Genomic DNA, 14,551 nt, shown 5'->3' with positions numbered 1-14,551 from the left:
GGCATCTCTGGACAAGTCACCTCACCTCTGGGGGCCTTGGTTTCCTTTCTGGAAAATGGGAGTGTTGTCCCAGAAGGTCTTTAAGGTTCCCTTCCAGCTCGAGATCTTTGGTCTTACTAGTTAGAATAGGGAATGTCAGCATTGGGAGGGGCCTTAGAACAGGGAACGTCAGGGCTGGGAGGGGCCTTAGAACAGGGGATGTTAGAAAACAGAATACAGTACATTGAAGGTGAAAAAAACATTAGACTTGAATATGGGAGTCTGCCAGGCCCTCAGAACTCTGCTATTTCACAGAACTGCACAGGATCCCAGGCGGCAGAGCTGGAAGGCACTGCAGCTCTCCTTTAGACTGACCCTTTCATTTTACAGATGAGGGAACTGAGGCCCGGCAAGGTTACAGGACTCGACCAAGGTCACACTGCTAGAACTAAGGATGAGATTTGAACCCAGGCCCTTCGACACCCAACATGATGCCCTGTTCACGAGCCTGCCCTATCTCAGAGCCCTGGGTTAGAGATCATTTCTTCCTAGAGAGAGGAAGGGGCACACGGGCACACACACATATACACACATACACACGAACTGTCTGATGGTGTTTACAGTGCAAGGGCAACGCCCAGGCACGATCCGCATGGGAAGAAAGGCTGGCTCTTCTCCCGGTTCAGAGGCTCCTCACTCTGCAGGAGTCGGCCTGGCTCCCCCCGGCTCCCCCCGGCCCCCCCCGCCCCCCCCCGGCCCCCCCCCGGCTCCCCCCGGCTCCCCCCGGCTCCCCCCCGTCTCCCCCGGCTCCCCCCCGGCTCCCCCCCGGCTCCCCCCGGCTCCCCCCGGCCCTCACGAGCCAAGGCAGGCCGGGCTGCACCACCCATCACCAGGCTGTTTCAGGCCCTGATGACCCTGAAGCCGCTGTGTGACCTCTCTCTGGCACTATCAAGTCAGCAGAGGAATAAACAGCAACCCGACCCCATCTCAAAACGAGGCCCATCATCCCGACCTGGACGCGGACCTCACTACCTAAAGAAAACGAGCGCGAGCCCCGCTGTGCCTGCCCTGGTCAGACCCCACTCGCCTGGAGTGCGGCTCGGTTCTGGGCACCACGTTTCATTAGGGATGCTTGTAAGCCGGAGTAGGCTCAGAGCAGGACGACCGAGCCAATCAGGGTTCGTCAAACCCTTACCGCGTGGGAGGCCCGGAATGCAGAAAAAGGTAAAAAAGCAAACAGCCCCTGCCCTCGGGGAGCTCCCGGTCTAGTGGGAGAGATGCCACGGCCATAACCACGGACGGGTGAGATGCATCCAGTGCTCAGCCTGGAAGTCATGCCGTGCAGGGAGAGATGAGTAAGTAACCCGGATGCTTAAGCTGGAGAAAAGTCTCAGGGGCAACCAGACAGCTCGCTTCAAAGAGTTCCCTGGCTGCCAGATGGGAGAAGGATCGGCTCAGCTCCAACGGCAGACCCAGGAGCAGAGCCGAGAAGCTGCCAGGAGGCGCGTGTCTGCTTCATGTATAATCGATGGCTAATAACATCACATGGGCTTTACATATGGTATCTTATTTATAAGCTGAGCAAAGTTGTGTGACCTGGCCAAGATCACACAGTTACTAAGTGTCTGGGGCAGGATTCGAATTCAGGTTTCCAGTTGACATTAGGAAGAATTTCCTAACAAAGCTGTCTTTAGGATAGGATGTGCTAACCCAGGAGGTCAGTGAGTTATCTGTCACTGAGGCTATTTAAGCAGAGGGCAGATGGCCACTTAAAGGGGCAGTGGTAGAAAAGATTCTAGTTTAGTGCAATTCTGGGATTCTGTGACCTTTAAAAAATAAAATGACTCTTTCCCCTCCCTGTAAATTTCCTCCCCCAATTACTACCCCCACCAGCTGCAGGTACATCTTCACAAGATCACATCATCTCAGAACTGGGAGAAACCTCAGAGAACACCTGAGCCTGAACAAGCAATTCCATTACAATACCCTGGACAAGTGGGCATCCAGGCTCTGCTGGAAGACCTCCAGTGACAGGGAGCTCACTACCTCCCAAGGTAGCCCGAGCCATTTTGGCAAAATTCTGTTGGGAAGCAATTCCTTATATCAAGCTTAAAATGACTTCACTGCAATTTCTATCCATTGGTTCCCATTCTGCCCTCATGGACCAACCAGAATCAATCTAATCCCTTCTTCCACCTGTAGCTCTGCAAATACTTGAAGACATCTCTCTCTTCCCCCAGCCCACACTAAGTGAATATCTCTAGTTGCTATAATCAACTAACCTTCTACTGAGTTGAATGGACTCAAAGTCCTTGACCCCCTCCTCCAGGGAGCCATGTCCTTCCTAAATGGGGGTGCCCAGAAGTCCATTCGTTTAACTGAAGTGACCAAAATATCCTAGATGTGACTGGCCAGAGCAAAGTGCTATAGGAATATTACCTTCTTATTCTTGGAAGCTATGCCCCTCTTAATCACAATGATTTGGGAGGGTACCCCAGCTTTTATATTGAACTTGCAGTCCACTAAAACCCCCAGATCTTTTTCAAACAGCTGCCTAGCCGTGCCTCCCCTACCTTGTACTCGTAGAACTGATTTTTTTTTTAACCCAAGAGTAAGGCTTTTACACGTCTCCCCTATTTTATTTTAGACAGTTTGGCCTACTATCTTAGGCCATTGAAATCCTTTCTGGACCTTGACTCTGTCATCCAGCGGGTTAGCAATCCTTCCCAATTCTGAGTCATCCCCAAATGTGACGAGCCTACCATCCATAGCTTTACCAAGTCATTGATAAAATGTTCAACAGCAGAAATCTCTGGGACAGACCATTGGGGGCATCCTGCTGAGGAGGTCCCTGAAGATGCTCCCTTTTGTTTGGGGATTAATGTGGCATACTGGAAAACCTCCTAGGAGACGTGGGGTTGGAAACCAGTCCGGGTTCTTATTAGCTACGTCCCAAAGGATCTCAGCTCTAGAGTCAGAAGGCAATTTAGAAAACTTTGAGTCCAACCCTCTCATTTTACAGATGAGGAAGATGAAACCCCCCTAAAGTTAGGAGACGTATATTTGGGGTCCTCCGCAGTTGGGAAGGGCTCGAGGCAGGTTTTGGAGCTCAGTCTTAACTCCAAGGAGGGCACCCCAGACACTTCACTGCACTGCCTCTTACACAAGTCATTCTCTCTGTCTGGGATTTGGCTTCTTCCTCTGCAAAATGAGGGTGGGGGATGGACCAAGTGAACTCCAAAGGCTCTTTCCCAACCAGAAGTCTGATCAGCTCTACCGAGGAATAAAGGGTTGTTTATTCACTTGCACCATCCCTGGGGGGGAGCGACTGCTGGAGAGGCAGACCCTGCCAGAAAGACCTACCCCCACCATCTCTGAGAAGCGCACTCCCCCAGAGCTGAGCATGCCCACGTTGCTGCATGGTTTTTCCCGGGCCAATTCAATGAAGTCTTTGTGGTTGTAAGATCCTGGACCGATCTCTTCTTCCTTGTTAAAGACACAAGAAAAGTAATTAAGGAAAATATTGGGAAGCTTCTGGGGTGGGGTAAAACTGGAATCCGGGACTCCCTGTTCCCAAGAGAAGCCAAAGTTTGGCCAAATCCAACACTAGTCCCAACTTGGATCCGGGTCTTCCCTGAGGTTCTTTTGGTAGCAGCCAAATTGTTGAACAAGAGCTTGGCACCAGGATGGGGAGGGATGTCATCAATCAATCAGTTTACTGGTATTCTCTACCAGGTGTTAAGCACTGTGCTAGGCACTGGGGATATAAGTATGAAGAATGAAGTAATACCTACTTACCTTCTATTGGAAGAGACAAGTACATGCAAATATATATATATATATATATATATATATATAGCATAAATATAAAATAAATAAATGCAAATCTATATAAGATAGATAGCTAAATACAAGGTATTTGGGGAGGGGAGAGACCAAGCAGGTGAGATTGGGAAAGGCTTCGTTCAGAAGATAGTGACAGTTTTGACAGTTTTCAGAAGAAGAAATCAAAGCTATGAAAAAATGCTCTAAATCACTATTGATTAGAAGAATGCAAATTAAAACAACTCTGAGGTACCACCTCACACCTATCTGATTGACTCATGTGACAAAAAATGTTGGAGGGGGGATTTGGGAAAATTGGGACACTTATGTACTGTTGGTGGAGTTGTGAACCAACCAACCAACCATTCTGGAGAGCAATTCAGAAATATGCTCAAAGGCCTATAAAACTGTGCACACCCTTTGACCCAGCAATGCCACCACTAGGTCTGTATCCCAAAGAGATTAAAGAACAAATAAAAGGACCTATTTGTATAAAAATATTTATAGCCACTCTTTTTGTGTTGGCAAAGAATTGGAAATCGAGGGGATGGATGCCCCTCAATTGGGGAATGGCTGAACAAGTTGTGGTATATGATTGTGAGGGAATACTATTGTGCTAGAAGAAATGATGAGGGGTGGTTTCAGAAAAACCTGGGAAGACTTATGGGAACTGATGTTGAGTGAGACTGGGAGAACATTATACACAGTAACAGCAATGTTGTACAATGCTCAACTGTGAAAGACTTAGCCACTCTCATCAAGAGCTATAATTCAGGACAATTCCAGAGGATCCATGATAAAATGCTATCCACCATCAAAGAGAGAACTAAGAAAGTCTGAGCACAGATTGAAGCATAATCATTTCACTTTATTGTTCTTGCGTTTTCTTTTTGCAACATGGCTAATATGGAAATATGCTTTGTATGATTTCTCGTGTATAATTGATATCAATATCAATTTCTCAATGGATGGGGGAGGGTTAAGAGGAAAACAGACTCTGGAACTCAAAAAGCTTTAAAATGAATGTTTAAAATAAATAATAAATAAAATATTATATAATAAAATGAAAACATTATTTTTTTTAAAATGGTGCCTGAGCCACATCTCAAAGGAAGAGAGGGACCCTGTGAGACAGAGGTTAAGGAGAAAGTGCATTCCACTGGGAAACAGTGGGCTATGCTCTGTTAAGGTTGGGGGAAAGAACTGGAAAATCTACTAATTTACCATGATTTCAAAAAATCTATTCTGGAATCTGCTTGCTCTACTGAGACCTCATTCTTTGCTCATCTAGGGTCTGTTTGCTGGATTTGGGAAGGTTTAGCCTTGAGACGTGAACATGACTGTCATTCACCAAGCATCTGAAGGATTGTCTTGTGGAAGAAGGATTAGTTTTCTTCTGCTTGGCCCCAAAAAGGCGAGACAAAGAACAGCACGGGAAGTTAGATAAAGGCTGATCTCAATTCTATAGAAAGAAATTCTCAGCAGTGGGAGGGACTGTTTCTCAAAGTGAGGAATCTGAAAAGAACACAGGTGGTCTTGGGCGATATTGAGTTCCTCCCCACTGAAGGAATTCAGGCAGACGTCACAGAAGGTCCGTGACAGGAACAGTGTACGTGGGGAGATGGTCTAGGGTCCAGGAATCCCTTCCTGGGATGGGAGATTCAACGAGATGCCCTCAGAGTTCCCTTCTTGTCTATAATTATAATTTTTTAAACTTGTAAGAAACCTCCCAACTGGGAAACCTTGAAACCCCTAGGAAACTTCACTAAACCTATCCAAGCCTCAGTTTTCTCATGTGTACGATGGGGGTGATAATAATAGCGCTCAACTTGTGAGGAGCAAGTGAGATAACTTGGTAAGTGTTTTGCAGACTTTAAAGCAATACAGAGATGTCTATTACTATCATCATTCAAGACCCAGCTGGAGAGCTGGGCTTGGAGTCAGAAAGGTGTCAGCTCAAACCCTACCTCTGACAGTTACTAGGTCTATGACCCTGGGCCAGTCATTTAACTGTTGTTTGCCTCAGTTTCTGCATCTGTAAAACCAGGGATCGTACTCCAGGCCTCTAACGTCCCTTTCAGCTCTAAATCTATGATCCAATGGCCTCCAGAAGAGGCTTTCCTGACTCCCCCGTTGTTAGGACCACCCCCTGAAATGACTGTTTTTCTGTGTATGTTGTATATTTGGAGTTACGCTCATGTCACTCCAATGACTTGTGATTGTCTCTAGGCTAACATGGATGCTCTTCTGTTTAAACTGCAAAGCTCTTCACAACCTGGCTCCAGTCTTCCTTTCCAACCTTATTATAAATTACTCTGTTCTCATAATATAATGCAGCCAACCTTGTCTCCTTGTTGTTCCTCACATAGGATACTGTATTTCCCACCTCCATGTCTTTACACGGACTGTTCATGCCTGGGATGCACCCTCACCTCACCTCTGCTTCTTAGAATCTATTGCTTCTTCCAAAACTCTGTTCAAATGATACCCTCCACATGAAGCCTTTCTTGACCCCTCTAGCCCACCAACTGCTAAAGCCCTCTCTATCAAAAAAAAAACAAAACAAAACCACAAACCTACTTTGAACTTATTTTGTATGTAATTGTTTATATTCATATTATTTCTCTCTGATAAAATGTAAGCTTCTTGAGGGAAAAATCTGTTTGGGGGGGTCTTAATATCCCTAGCATCTAACATTGCCTGGCAAAACTTCATTGAATTAACTAATGTGAAAATATGTTTAATAGGAATATATATTTAGAGCCTATATCAGATTGCACACCGTCTTGGGGAGGGAGGGGGGATGAAGGGGGAGAAAAATTTAAAGCTCAAAAGTGTATGGAAGTGATTGTTGAAAATTAAAAGTAAATTAATAAAAAAATAATAAACTTAATTGAATTGAATTAAAAGGCATTATTTAAAATGTCAGGTCTTTTAAATAGCTTCACCTCTTTGAAAAGTTGTTCTTGTTTTGTTTTTGTTTTTTTTGTTTTTTTTTTTAGAGAGGCAATGGGGGCTAAGTGACTTGCCCAAGGTCACACGGCTAGTACATGTCAAGCGTTTGGTCTCAGGTCGGATTTGAACTCAGGTCCTCCTGACTTCAGGGCCCGTACTCTATCCACTGTGCCACCTAGCTGCCCTGAAAAGTTGTTTTTAAGATATTAGACTTGCTTTGGATGCACACTTATCAATAAAAGGCTTGTTAGAAAAATTTAGAATGAATAGGCTGCCTTGTTAGTGAAGATCTCAATCACAGAACTGACATTTTAAGAGAAATCATTCCCACCCTGCATTTGTCCAAAGGAAACTGGGCTTTAGGATTGATTGTAGGGTCTAGGAGGGACTTTAGAAATTTTTTCATCTAACTTTTTCATTTTGCAGAGGGGTAAACTGAGGCCCATTTTGGGCCAAAGAGTATGAATGGACCAGTGCAGCCCTTCCCTAATCATGGAAACACATTCAACTTTAGATCCTTTGACCAGGACCTCAGAGCATCTACCTGACAGATGGTTAGTGAAGGTCATCTTTGGACATGATCAATAGGTAGCATTGAGGATGGGAGGGCCCTATGAATGAAAGAGAAGTTAAATGAGTGAGAAACAGTAAAACTATGATGATTTACCCCTTTCAGACCTAGATAAATCCAACCAATAATAAACAACAAAAAATTAAAGGACCCTAACAGAATTTTAGAAAAACCAGATAAAGTAACTAGCAGGGCTGTGGGAAAACAGGAATGTTTATGCACTGTGGGTGGAGCTGCGAACTAATCCAGTTATTCTGGAGGGCAATTTGAAACTGCTAAAAATGTTATTAAGCTGTGTATACCCTTTAACTCAGCAATGCCATTACTAAATCTATACCTCAAAGAGATCGAAGAAAGAGGGATATGAACTATATGTAAAAAAACATTTCTATCAGGGTTGGGTTTGCTGCAGCAGCAGCAGCAAAACAAAAGAAAAAATTAGAAAGTGAGGGGGTACCCATCAATTTTTATTGTTTAGTTGTGTCTGACTCTCTGTGATCCCATTTGGAGTTTTCTTGGCCAAGATACTGGGGTGTTTTTACATTTCCTTCTCCGGCTCATTTTGCAGATGAGGAAACTGAGGCAAACAGGGTTCAGTGACTTGCCCCAGGTCACATAGCTAGTAAGTGTCTGAGGCTAGATTTGAACTCGGGTCTTCTGACTCCAAGCCAGGCATTTTATCCACTTTGCCACCCAGCTGTCCATCCATCAATTAGGGAATAGAAAAATAAGTTATGGTTTGTTAAAGTGAGAGAATACTATTGTGCTATAAGAAGTGATGAAGGGGATAGTTTCAGAGAAGTCTAGGAAGATTTGTATGAACTGATACAAAATGAAGTGGGTAGAACCAGGAGAACAATTTATATGGTAACAACAATGACAAAAGACAAACAGCTTGAAAGGACTCAATGACCAGATGCAATTCCAGAGGGCTCGTAATGAAATGTGCCACCTACCTTCTGAAACAGAGATGACGACTCAGGCCTATTTTGGGAGACACGGTCAATGGGGGAAAGTGTTTTGCATGATTACCCATGTGGGTAACAGGGGCTTCATTTTTCTTTTTTTTCTCAATGGGGAAAAAGGGAGATGAGAGGGAAAGAAGGCAGATTTTTAATTAAAAATAAAATTTAATCTTAAAAATTAAAAAAAGAATGAAAGGGAAAATTCTAAGAGAATTGCAGAATTGGAAGAACTGTTTTCACAAACAATTAGTCTAACCCATATGTAAACAAGAATCTTCATTACAGTGTCCCTGAGGAGGGGCTTCACCAACACAGGACACACTCATTTCACTCTAGGTCAATTTTTGGGAAGTTTCCCCAACATCAAATTGTGATTAAATTTACATCCCTGCCATCTAATGGTATATGATCGAGGGATAATTCATCTAAGAGCACGGATGAAGAGGAAAGTCCTTATGAGGATGGGTTTAGGATCTTACAAGAAATTTCTTTTCTTTGATGACAGACTTATGCTGGAAGTGAGGCAACTGGGTCAACCTGGTGGCCTCCTGAGCCTTGGCCCATCCAGTTCCAGGGGCTTTCTTCACCACCTCCTCATCGAAGCATCCATCACTGAAGTGGTACATTCCAGGCCCCATATGGGTCTAAAAGTCAGAACAGGGTTATAATTGGCTCTCCAGGGTCCTCCTCTGCTTTACTTGAAAAAGGCAGAATTATAGACACATAGACCATCAGAGGTGAGAGGGACCTTAGAATAGGGAATGTCAGAGCTGGGAGGGGCCTTAGAACAGCGAATGTGAGAGCTGGGAGGGGCCTGAGAATTAAGAGGAACCTAGAAGTTGGAATGTTTAATTTTGAAGGGACCTTAGTGACCCTCTAGCAACTAAAGCAACACATTTTTCAGGTGAGGGCATGCTCAAGGTCAGAGATAAGAAGTCTGGCAGGGCTGAGATTCTACCACAAAGTGTCTTCTCTCCACCCTCACCCCCTAAAATTTTCTTCTTCAATTCTCAGATGGGGGTGCAATTTACTGAGTTTAGGCTTAAAGTTCTAAGGCCCCTCCCAGCTCTGACATCCCCTGTTCTAAGCTCCCTCTCACCTCAAGCCTGGACTTGAATAGATTGTTGGTGGGTCTGCCTGCCTCCATTCTCTCTTCCTACCCCAATCCATCCTCTACTCAGCTGTCAAAGTGATCTTCCTAAAGGGCATGTCACTTCCCTACTCACTAAGTTCCAATGGTTCCCTATTACCTCCAAAATCAGATCTGGAGGAGATAGAGAGTCCTCTGTTTGGCTTTTCAAGTGGCCTTCGTAGCCTGCTGCCTTCCTTCCTTTCCAGTCTTCTTCTACCTGATTCCCCCCTCCTGTGCTCCTGGAGGCCTGCCTTGCAGAGCCTGGTCCCCCTGGCTATTCCTCACCCTGGACACTCCTTTTCCCCATGGTGCATTTTTGCTGCCCATCCCGCATGCCTGGAATCCTGTCCATCCTCAGGACCATCTCCTGGCCTCCCAGGCAAAGTCCCACGGTCTGCAAAAAGCCTTTCTGTTGACCATCTCCACTCTATCCTGTCTCAGTCTCGTTTGGGCATAATGTCTCCATTTCGTCTCTTCCATTCGACTGGAAGCTCCTTGAGGGCAGGGACTGCCCGTTGCCTTTCTTTGCAGCCCCAGTGCTTAGCACAGTGCTTGGCACAGACTAGTCCCTTGACTTGATTAGAATCACCCAAAAAAAGGAGCTTTACAGGAAAATTTGTCAGGATGGTCTGGTAGGAAAATAGGGCCTTGATTTGGAGAGAGTCCAATGTTCCTTTCAGCTTTGGCTGTGACCTCCCCCTCCTCCTTGCCAAATTCAGCAGAATTGCCAGACATCCCTGGGCAACCCCCATCCCATAATCCCCTTCTCCAGGCCTTGGCGCCGGGATAGCACCACTCACCCTGCTTGTCAGATAGTGCTTGGAGTACAACACCTGGGGGAAGGTGGGCGTTGGCTTCTTCGGCTGAGTAATAACTGCAGACACGTCAAACCTAGCCCAGGAAGAGACAGCAAAATCTCTGGGTGAAATACTCCAGCCATGACGGACTTGCTGGGGGAATCTGGGCAAGCCCCCTGCCCTTTTCTGGGTCTCTGTGAAGTGAATAGCTTGGGCTAAATCAGAGACTTTCCAACTTTTGCATCTCAGAACCTTTTCATACTCTTAAAAATTATTAAAAACAGCCTCCCCCACCCCCAAAGAGCTTTTCTTTGCATGGGTTACAGCTGTTGAAAGCTACACGAGAAATTAAAGTGTCGTAGGATTATTATGAAAAGGGCTTTGACCTCATGGACCCCCTGAAATAGTCTTGGGGACCTTAGGGGTTCTCTGACCACACAGAAATGGGTAATCTCTAAGTTTCTTGTCCAGCACAAGCACTCTGAGATTCTTACATCACCACCTATTAAGGAAGGGAAAAGAAGACACTAAAAATAAACTGAAATTATAGAATATTGGCATGAGAAGAGACCTCAGATGACATCAGCTTCAACACCTACCTGATGCCTGAAAAATCCCTGTTACAACCCCACAGGGATGGGCACCCAGCCCCTTCTTGAATATCTCTATTGACGAGGAACTCATCCCTTTTCAAAGGCAGCCTACTCCATCTTAGGACAGCTCTGACTATTAGAAATGTTTCCTCGTGTTGAGCCAGTATCTGATTCCCTGTAATATCTTCCCATAGGTCCTAGTTCAGATCTCCAGGGCCAGGCTGACTAAATCTCATCCTTTTCCACCATACTGGCCTTTGAGAGAAGTGAAGAGTTGCAGGTCCGACATAAGAAGTACAGTGGCAGAGGTCCTCAGGAATTCCCAGGAGACAATTGAAGGACAGAGGGGCAGAAAGGATGCACACAGGATCAGATGTCTCTCCACTCATACATGGAATATGGTTAATGAAATGAGTTACAATTCAATTCAACAACTCAGCGCCAATTGAGCACCTACTATATGCAAGGCATCATACTAGATACAGAGAATACAAAGAGAAAGACAAACCAATCCCTGACCTTGGGGTCGCTTTACATCCTACTGAGAGAAACAACATAAAAAAACCAGATGAGCAAATACAAGATAATTGAAGAAGGGAATCATTACTAACAACTCAGGGGATCAGGAAACACTTCCAGTAAGAGGTGGCACCTGAATTCTTCCTTGATAGAAGCTCAGTAGTCTACCAGGTAGAGGTGAGGAGGGAGTGCTTTTCAGGCACAGCCTATGCAAAAGTATTGAGGTGGGAGATAGAATTCTGAGTCCAGAGAACAGCAAACAGTCTCAAACACCCTTAAACAGAGGGTGAAATGTAGAGTAAGAAGAATAATGGGAAATTCTGCTAGAAAGGTAGAATGGTACCAAACGGGTAAAGAGCTTGAAATACCAAGCCAAGGAGGAGATCATATCTAATCCTTGAGGACACAGAGACACACTAAAGAAAGATTTATGACCGGGGGATGAGAAAGTCAGCATGTTCATTTTGTAGCTTTGTGGCAAGTGGTTTGGAAAGGGGAGAGACTAGAAATTGGGAGATGTTACAAAGAAAGATCTTATAAGAAGGAAAATGTGAGCTTATCTTTCTCTCTTCTCTTCTAAACCAGCTAGGTGGTACAGTGGGTAAAGTCCCTAGCCTGGAGTCAGGAAAATCTTGAGTTCAAATGCAGCCTCAGATACTTACTAGCTGTGTGACCTTGGGTAAGTTACTTTACTTCTATCTGCCTCAGTTTTCTCATCTGTAGAATAGGGATAATACCCATTAATGGGCACCTACCTCTTGGGGCTGTTGTGAGGATCAAATAAGATAATATTTGTAAAGTGCTTAGCACAGTTCCTGGCACATAGTAGGCACTATATACATTTTTATTAATAATTTTTTATTAAAACCTTTGTGATCTGGCTTCTGACTCACCAATATCACTCAACTTTCAAATTTGTTGGTCTTTTCTTTCTTCTTAAAAGAGTTATTTAATTTTTAAAAATGAACAAGCATTTATTCTCTCCCGGTCCTACTTCTTGCCCCTCCCAAAAAACCCCCCCAAACCTCTTTATAATTAATATTCATAGTCACGCATTAACTCAGGGTATCCCCCACCAAGCTCAGGGCCCTCTTCTCTTTTCTCTCTATACTATTTTACTTGGTGATGTCATCAGCCGTCATGGATTTAATTGTCATCTCCATTAGCTCCATTCTAACCTCTCTGCTGACACCTGGTCTCACATCTCCAACTGCCTACTGGAAATCTCAAGCTGGATGTCTTATACACATCATAAACTCAACTTGTCCAAAACTGAATTCATGATCTTTCCCTCAAAACTCTTTTCCCTTCCAAACTTATTACTGTAGAAGGTAATACCATCTTCCCAGTCCTTTGGGCTCCCAACCTAGAGGTCATCCCGGACACCCCACCATCTGCTACTACCTTCCACCCACCCATATCCAAAGTGTTGCCAAGGCCTGTTGATTTCACCTGTGCAACATCTCTCACCAATTTCACCTGTGCAACATTTCATAGATGTCACTCGTGCAACATCTCTTTGATTTCACTTTTACAACATTTCTCAGGAGACTTGTCTTCCTGAGCTCAAATCTGGCCTCAGACACTTCCTAGCTGTGACCCTGGGCAAGTCATTTTACTTTGTTGGCCTCAGTTTCCTCCACTCCAGTATCTTTGCCAAGAAAACCCCAAATGGGGTCACAAAGAGTCAGACACAACTGAACAACAACAACTGGGTGCTACGTTCAGGGATTCAAAGAGAGGCAAAAACAGTCCCTGCTCTCAAAGATCTCACATTTTAATGGGGGAGATAACATGCAAACAAGTCTGCATTAACAGGATATATACAGGAAAAATTGAGGCTAATCCCAGAAGGAAGGCATTAAGATTAAGGAGGGCTGGGAGAGGGATCTTGCAGAACATGGACATTTAAATGGGATTTGAAGGAAGCCAGGGAAACAAGGAGATGGAGGTGAGGAGGGCTCGAATTCCAGGCATGGGTTGTCCCTGGAGCAGGGAGATGGAGTGTTTGGGGGGGAGGACCAGCCAGGAGCCCAGAGTCATTAGATTGCAGAGTATGAAAAGGGTTAGGGCAGGTTTCAGGTTCCCCACTCCTGGGTTAGGGGGCGGTAAGACGGGACTAGGTTATGAAGGGACTTGGATGACAAACATTTTCTATTTGATCCTGTAAGTGATAGGGAGCTAGTGGGGGTTTATTGAATCGGGAAGGGACGTAGTCAGACTTACATCTAAGGAAGATCAATTTGACAGGGATTGAAGTGGGGACACTTGAGGCAGAGAGGCTAAGCAAAAGAGTGGGCATGAGGTGATGAGCCTGATCCAGGGTGGAGGCAGTGTCAGAGGAAAGAAGCCCCCCTCCCCCCCACACGCCCCCACTCACAAATGAGTTTCTGTTTGTATTTTGTACGTATTTGATACATGCTCATATGCGCACAGATCTGTGTGTCCCCAGCCCATGTAGGCTCCTGGAGGGCAGAAACAGTTGCATTGTGTCTTTGGATCCCCCGAGCCCGGCACATAGTAGGTATTTAATAAATGCTTGTTGATATGAATAAAGATGGTAAAGCAGGCTTCGCTGGGAGAGGGGCTCCCTCCCATTCGCCAGGAGGCTCCCCAGCTCAGAGGCGGGGTCTGCAATCTGGGAAGCATCCGGGAGCCCCTAAGGGAATGTAGGTGGGGAAATTAAGGGCTCCAAAGAGGGCGGGAAGGAGAGTCCAAAGAAGTCGAATCTGGATCTGGAAAGGATCGTCCATTAGGGTTCATTTCTTGACTTCACCAGCGCTGCAAACTGGGAGGGGCGGGGCAGTACTGACTCAAGGTCACGAAGGTAAGAAGTAGCAGAGCAGGAATCCCAGCTAGATTCTCTCTCTCCAGATCCAGCGCTTTCCATGGTGTTTCCTTAGTTAGGGCTTGAGGCCAGCTCTTAGGGAAGGGCACTTAGAAATCACGGAATTTAACTCCTTCAGGTTACAATGAAGGCAACTGAGGCTAAGAAGGCGAAAGGACTAGCCCAAGTTAACACAGCAAGTCAGTGGTATTGGCTGGATTTGAACCCAGGGCCGAGGACGGCTGGAGCAAAATAAGGGGTAGGGAAGAGGAGCTGCCGCCCAGCCCCCGCCCCTCTGGAGGAAGACCACAGTTCCCTGGACTCCCCAACCCCACCTTGCTGACTGCACCCCAAAGGGCGCTCCAGTAAAAAGCTTTGTTGTAGCCAT

General features: G+C 45.4%; 1 protein-coding gene across 1 annotated transcript in view; it reads right to left on the bottom strand.

Annotated features, from left to right (window-relative positions):
* The window catches only part of LEXM (lymphocyte expansion molecule), a 39,082-nt gene extending 24,531 nt beyond the window's left edge, over nt 1-14,551 (bottom strand). Inside the window, exons 1-4 of the mRNA XM_027852748.1 lie at nt 14,499-14,551; nt 10,228-10,318; nt 8,775-8,939; nt 3,343-3,465 (exon numbers count right to left, since the gene is read on the bottom strand). Coding sequence (XP_027708549.1) covers nt 3,343-3,465; nt 8,775-8,939; nt 10,228-10,318; nt 14,499-14,551 — 432 coding nt within the window. The remainder of the gene's footprint in view (nt 1-3,342; nt 3,466-8,774; nt 8,940-10,227; nt 10,319-14,498) is intronic.

Source organism: Vombatus ursinus, unplaced genomic scaffold (assembly GCF_900497805.2).
Source record: "Vombatus ursinus unplaced genomic scaffold, bare-nosed wombat genome assembly UNPS02009824.1, whole genome shotgun sequence".
NCBI lineage: Eukaryota > Metazoa > Chordata > Mammalia > Diprotodontia > Vombatidae > Vombatus > Vombatus ursinus.
The sequence above is the reverse complement of the archived record's forward strand: the minus strand, read 5'-3'. Positions and strand labels throughout refer to the sequence as shown.